Source organism: Benincasa hispida, chromosome 5, assembly GCF_027475165.1.
Source record: "Benincasa hispida cultivar pf3 chromosome 5, pf3_genome.v1.1, whole genome shotgun sequence".
NCBI classification, from domain to species: Eukaryota; Viridiplantae; Streptophyta; class Magnoliopsida; order Cucurbitales; family Cucurbitaceae; genus Benincasa; species Benincasa hispida.
In genome coordinates, this window is record NC_143482.1 from 11,589,857 (window position 1) to 11,597,378 (window position 7,522).

The following is a 7,522-nucleotide window of genomic DNA, read 5'->3' on the forward strand; positions in this document are numbered from 1 at the left end:
ACCCACTAATATCGTCAAGATGGTAGAAGAGGATATTTTTACTCTGTTTTGCAGGAAACCAAATCACCGCTTGCGATGAAGATTCAACGAGAAACTGAACAACACATCTCTGTTACATTGTGTCCATCAATTAACAATGAAGAGACGATTAACGCAATCACGCTGCAATGCGACAGTCGATCTCGAGCTGAATTTCAACCGCATGCGGTAATAAAATCAACACCGCATGCGAGCAACCGATCGAAAGATGCAAATGAGCAACGTAAAGGCAGAGGATTACAACACGTATACAATTAGCCGTTGTGCAGATTTGATGGTCTGAATGCATAACAAAAGAAATATTTATTCCTCCATCTCCAGAATTTCCATAACAAGAAGTGGGGTCCACAAGCCAAGAGTCAAAGCTTTTCACCTATAAATACCCCCATAGAATTCAGAAAAGATATACTTGATACGGGAATAATTGATACAAGGGCTAATTGCTAAATTACTGAGAGAAAGGCTGAGCTGAGTACTGATCGGAAGAAATCTGGGAAGAAAAGAGACAAGGCCGAGAGGTGAGTCTCAATGTTGTTCTGCCAAATCCCCGCCTTGAAGCTCTATACTCAGATCCCTACTACCGGTTGAGCAAGCCTGAGAGGAAAGCTCATCCGTCTGCACGATCCATCCACATTGGCAAGCAAATCTCCATCCAGATCGGCGCCAAGACGTTGGTGTTTATTTGTATTTGTTTCTAACTCTATTGATCACTATATTTCATCTTCTTAATCTCTTCATTCACAAATCATGTATCAGACGCTGAATAGGAATATGGAATGTCTCGATCGTTTTCGTATCCCCTTCTCTGTCTATTTCTATTCCTTCTTTTATCGCTTTCTTCATAAAGTCTTCTTAATCCCCCGGTAATTAATATGAATTAAACAAGTAACTTACTTTGTGCTAAAGAAATAAGAACGTTTAGCTAAAGCATGCTAGACAACATCTTCACCTGTGAGAGCAGAAGTGAAGATGCCATTCTGATCTGTCGAGAGAAGGTTAGAAGAATGCGTTAACTAAAGCAAGAAGTACTTCCAGAGATGGAAGCAACCTTGCGTTCATCACGTTTGTCCCTGTTTCGCCACAGAGATGTGGGAGCGCGGTCGATCATCGAGAGGTGTACGTCAACGAAAAAGCAGAATCGTATTTATGCCTTTAATGCAATTAAGGAATTTGCGATGTTTGTACTAATTATCTTTTCTCTTTCTGTCTCACACATAAGACTTGCCACTGCATAACACGATTTTTATATATCTTCACAGTCAGTCTTGACCTCAATATCTTGTATCATGAAACCTGTATTTTGTATCATCTTAGATTAGATTTACTTTAATGCAATTTACTTTAACGCAATTTATTTTATTATCGCATCTTTACCTCTTTACTTTACTTTATCGCATGTTTATATTCTTGTACACAACAACTTTTATTAATTGAAAACCCCTGGTTGCATGTATCACAAGCATAACGCAATAACCTCAAACAGTCCCTGTGTTCGACCTTGGATCACGCCGAGAAACTTGCGGTGAAATTATACTTAGTTTCAATGCAAGGAAACTTGTGACAACGCACAACATACTACAAGAACATTGTTAATCAACGCATATCTAGAAGTAGTATCACATGAACTTGCATCATATGCATCCATGCGTTGTGTGACATAAGATTAATTTTTGCGTTGACAGTTTGGTGGAATTTACTATATTATGAATGTTATGGTTTACAATTGAATGCTTTCCGCTATACTTGACCTTAGATTTACAATTTTGATATGATCAATGTAAAGGCCTCTGTGTTTTTCAGAAATTATTGTTGTAAATCGTTCCTCTGTAAGTCTGGGTCTAGGATTAGGGTTAGTGTTGATGAAGATCGAGATCAATTTGGTCAAAAAACACAATTCTGCTAAGAATTAGGGTTAGAAAAGTGGGTTCGATTTGATTGCGGTTCAGTTGGTGGTCCGGTTCGATTGTGTTGGCTTGGTTTACTGGTTGGTGATCCGATTCGGGCTGATTCAGGTTAGTCTGTTCCGGTTCTAAAGGAATAGAAGAAATTTTAGGATAAAATTAGCTAAATTAGTGTAACTTACTTCTTTATTTTATCATAAGGGCCAAAATTGCAGGTTTCATTTGCTATTTAAATTCTTTGTGGATGTCATTTAAATAAATCCCATCTTAAGTTAAGCATGTTCATGCATTTTTTGTATATTATAAGTGTTATAATGTATGGATTCCTATAATGCCATATGATTCTGGATTTTGAACTATAACAAACTCAATCTTTTGCTTCCTTTTGAGATGAGATTGTCTATTAAACTAACTTTCACTTTTGGAAAGACCTAGCCCAGTGTTATCATCTCAGAAGCCTTTCCTTTTGTCAATATTTTATTCAGAGACTCAGTATTAGTATTCAAAATTCTGACATTTTTTACAAACCAAATCTTTTTTAGCTTTGACTTGAGTAAGTTCTCGCTTAAAATCTGTAATAGCATATATAAGTCTATGATCGTCAGTCATCAAAGACTCAATGCTTTCTTTTTGCACATCAAGGACTTTCAGAACGTCTTGCCATTTGTTAAATAGAACTGGATAAGAAGAATCAGTGGACACATGTTTGGTAGAATCATTAATATGCTTACGTACACATCATACCCTGAAATCTCACATGACGAGGTGTTAGATGAGATGTTACTACCAAGTGTCTTGACATCTATCCTTTGTGTCACTACTATTTTCAGACTCATCATCTGATAGGATTCGAGCTTTCAAGTAAGAATAGTTTATTCCATCTAGAACAGGAGGACAAGTGGTGGAGCCACCTTCTTTGATTTCGTTCATGATTGAAGCACTTGAGATAAAGGTGATCCACTCTGACACCAATTAAAAAAACTATAAGATGACTCATTACTCAAAACCTGAATGTTAGACAGAAAACACAGACAAGCACTATAATAACAAAATACCAACAACAATTCAAAGAAAAGACACATAACAGTTGGTAACCCAAGTCAGCGAAAACTCACTTACATCTGGGGGGTAGTGTACTCAGGAAAGATAATCCACTAATAATAAAGAGTCAAACAATTACAACGTAGTACTTATTTGCAATACAATGACTACTACAACGACTGACGTTGAGCCCAACTCATAGATCACCTAGGTTCCCCCTAGATGTGAGACTCCCTCTCATAAGGACTTAAGCTCTCCCTAAGTATGTTAATATCAATGTTGAATATTTTGACATCCGACAGTGTGTGAGACTCCGCTCTAACAATATTATCTTTCTTTTTACTTAGTGAACTCCCTTCAATGACAAATCTTAGATATTCCAAAAGTTGGAGAACTCCTTCTCGAAAACGACATCTTAAGTTCCCCTAAGTTGAGAGTTACTTCTTAATAACAGTGCCTTAGGCTCCCTTAGACAAAAATTATCTTTAAGGTCTTGCATTTTTCAATTAATGAAATCGCACAACAGAATACGGTGAGTAAAGATACAAAAAAAATAAAATAAAAACATGATGTTGTTGCACAATTTAGCTACCAAGAATAGAAATGCTATGCAATAATAATAAAATGCGGCAAATCTAAAAGAATATCATTTTTTTCTTTTAAAAACCAAAGCCAAGAAAGGAAACAATTTTTTTTTTTTTAAAAAAAAAATAAGCTAACCCTTGAACAAGGAAAATATCGAAAATTTGCAAAATATTTCCAAATAAGAAAAGAAAATATACTATAGGAAATATTGTGACAGTTGTGACCATTGTTGAGACAACATTTGTGGTAACTACAAAACCACCACATATAGGCTTAGAAAAATATAGAGCCAATAACAAAACACTAACAAAACATTTTATACAAAATTCATGTACTAAAATAAAATTGATTATATATTATACAAACTACTCCTAATTAAATTTGTGAGTAGATTTCAATTATATTCTTTAAACTATGAAAAAAAAATTATTTTACCTTTAAACTTCCAAATTCGTTAAAAAAAAAAAAAACATTTGAAGACTTTTTATTTTTTTTTTAAGAAAAAGATAAAAGTTGATGTGTTGACTAATGTGTAAAAAAATTGTATGAGATATATGATGTAATATATTACATCATTCACTTGAATTAACACGACAACCAATTTACACAAATTCATTATTATAAATGATTTTAACGCAATATTCTTTCTAATGAAATAAACGGTAACATCGATGATCGTAATGTTCTATATAATTGTGATAACAATGATATACGCCTTCTAATATTTACAAATCAATGTCTACGCCAATTTTTATCCTTTCAACATAAAATATATTATTTGAAACAATTTTAAAGTTCAAGGGTATTTATTTCAACCAAATTTAAAACTTGAGAGGTAAGATTAAAATTTTTAAAGTTAGATTAATTCAGGTAACTTAATAGATGAAATTGAAATGGTGAGAACCTAAATCAAATAAAGTTCATCAAAATAAGATTTAAATCTTTCACTACATGAGATGGGATAAGAGCCAATGATATATGGTTTACCAAAATGGATAATTATTGATTTGTGGTTATAATTATAATTAGGGTTTGGTCAAAGCAAACTTCTAGGATATCACAACTATATAAACAAAGACTCAAACAAAAATCAGTTTGGTTGTTATTTTCCAACCCAAAAGCCAACCTTGAATCTCCATATGGGAATTCTCTGTATTCCCAATTCATCCTCATGAGTCATGTCTCCTTTCTCTCTTAATCTCTCTCAGTCTCTCTCTTTATTATATATTCCAAAAGAAGCTCCATAAACAAAACAAACCCTAAAGAATTGTTTGATTTCTTTTTGGTTTAATGAGCATGAATTGCCTAACATGCCAAGCCCTTCCAAGAACCCAATCTGATAGGGAGAATCATGGTTATGAAACCTCCTCTAGTAGAGGCAAATCATGTTGCCTATACGTTTCGCGGAGGTGGTCGGCCGAATTGACTCCCCCATCGTATGAGTCGATCAAAAACGACGACGATATTAGCTCTTCTCTACAAAAGAAGGCCAAGAATCGTCGGGTGCATAGCGATTGCGGCAGGAACGAGCCGAGGTTGGTGAGGAGCTCGGGGATGAGAAGGGATTGGAGCTTTGAGGATTTGGGATTGAGAGATCAAAAGAAAGTGAGATTCCATTGAGGTTCCGTTTTTGTTCATCTTCCCCCCTCTCTCACGATCTCATTGCTTCTCTCTCTCTCTCTTTCTCTCATTTTATGTGTTTGTAATCTTCTTGTGTTTATATTTCATTTTAAGTTTTACTGTAAATTGGAGTTGAATAATAATGTTCAAATTTGAGGTGGGAAATGAGATTACTCATGATATGATTAATTCTAGTGCTCATTTGCAAAGCATTCTTTATATGGGAGATTTTGATTTTAGTGATTCATATGATCAACCTTTAACTAGAATAGAATAGAATAAAATAAAATAAAAATCAATCCATCAAGCAAAAGAAATCTTTCGTCAACGTATCTTCATTTGATCAATATGAGTTGGTGCAAATATGGTAATTAATTTTATCATCTATTACAATTATGGTAGCCTTACGTTTTTTTTTTTTAACCGAGTTCCCAATTTATATTTAGTTAACCTCATAATAGAAGAGGTATATGAATCAACCAAGATGAATGAGAATGGTCAAAATATGATTAAGAAATGGTTGACAAAGAACTTTTTTTTATGACTCAATTATATAAATGTACTTTGGCGTGAATTTAATTCAAATCTTGGGACTTTGGTGCTACAATATTAGGCTGAGGAAAATGTTAACATTGATATCGATATATTTATAAAATTAAAATTTAGATATGGTTGACATGAATATTTTAATATTTCATTGCATAAAAACTTGACCTCCACTCTCTTTTTAATTCTAAATGTTTTCTAATTATTATTTAATTATAAAATTTTAACTTTATTTTACAATTCATTTGGTCAATTTGCTTTTCAAACTTTAAATTCCATTGAATGTCACTTCAATAAAATAATAATAATAATATATTTGTAACTCACCGACAAGTGTAAATGTAAAATTTTAGTCTTGATTTCTAAATGTTTTCTAAATTATTGTTCAATTAGAAAACTTCGACTTTAATTTAATTTTATATTCTAGTTCAATTATTTTGTTAAAGTTCTTTACAGATTTTAAATTTCATCCGACCTTACTTCAATTTAAAAAAATGGTAATTATAATGAGTAGTATTTTTAGAAATAATAACTAAATGTATAATATCATTTAAAAAAATTGTAAATATAGCCAAGTCTATTATTATGGTCTATTTCTGATAGACTATTTAAATTTGGTTATATTTGTAATTTTTTTTACATTATGTTATATTTAATAATACCAAAAACAAGTATGATGATAGTTGTAATTATAACCTTAACTTTCAATTTTGAAAAATTGAACACTCCAAATTATTTAAATGTTAAAATTAGGTCAAATGAAAATTTCAAACTTACATAATTGTATAAGTTTCAAAGTTCAATTTTTATTATTTGTGGGTCTAATTTCTACAATTATTATAAGCTTGAAGGTCCAATTTTAACACTTGTAAAAGTTTAAGGGTACTACAAGAACCTTACTTTTAATGATGAAAATAATTTGTCAAATGCATTCGTCACTAAAGTCTAGTCGCTGAAAGATTTTTACGTCATTTTTATATGTGAGGAATCCTTAGAGCGTCGCATTCTTGTTGCGACGAAACATAAAAGTTCGCAATATTCACTGTTTATGAGGACGTCGAATTGTGCGATATTTTATTGTTTGTTGCATTTACGTTTCTTTTATCGACGCAATAATTTTGCGATGTTTTATGTTTCATCGCAAATTTTAATAACATTTAAAGAAAATATTATTATTCTTTTTTAAGATTTTTTTTTAAAACATTATTCCCTAATAAAAAAACTTAGTGCAACTATGTACAAATCATGAAATTAAACAAATATGAACAAAATATCGTACTATATTAAAATATGTTTATAAAATCTTTAATATCCACTACAACAAAAATAAGTTTTCAATAAAGTTTGAATATTGCTATCAACAAATTCGGTTTAGTCTTCAAAATGTATTCTTTTAGAAAAGTTTAATATTGCCACTAACAAATTTCGGATCAGTCCTACACACATAAATATACACATATCAAATTATTTTTAAACATGAGTCTTTTATATATGTATATATATATATATATGTGCTTGTGTATATATATATTCTCAAACATATCAAAATTTGTTAAATATTAAACTTAAACATATTCACCATCGACATAAAAAAATTAATTCATTTTTAATTAACAATCAGAAGTTAGTCTAAAACATAATTATCAGGTAATTCAATTCACATAATTTCAAACATAACTATTACAAAATTCGAGTCCAACCAAACATAAATTCTCATTCACCCTTAAACCGGTCCAACCAAATTTTTTACAAGATAACAAATATGAAAAATATCAAATGGAAACTTATTC

At 31.5% G+C, this 7,522-nt stretch overlaps 1 protein-coding gene across 1 annotated transcript; it reads left to right on the forward strand.

Moving 5' to 3' along the window:
* The first annotated feature begins 4,754 nt into the window (after window positions 1-4,754).
* On the forward strand, window positions 4,755-5,186 carry LOC120077178 (uncharacterized). Its single transcript, XM_039031082.2, has one exon. The coding sequence runs from the start codon at window positions 4,857-4,859 to the stop codon at window positions 5,184-5,186; it is 330 nt and encodes a 109-aa protein (XP_038887010.1). The 5' UTR covers window positions 4,755-4,856.
* Window positions 5,187-7,522: the final 2,336 nt, after the last annotated feature.

What these genes read in the sequence shown, in the direction of transcription:
- LOC120077178 (XM_039031082.2), top strand. Translation starts at nt 4,857, where the DNA reads ATGAGCATGAATTGCCTAACATGCCAAGCCCTTCCAAGAACCCAATCT.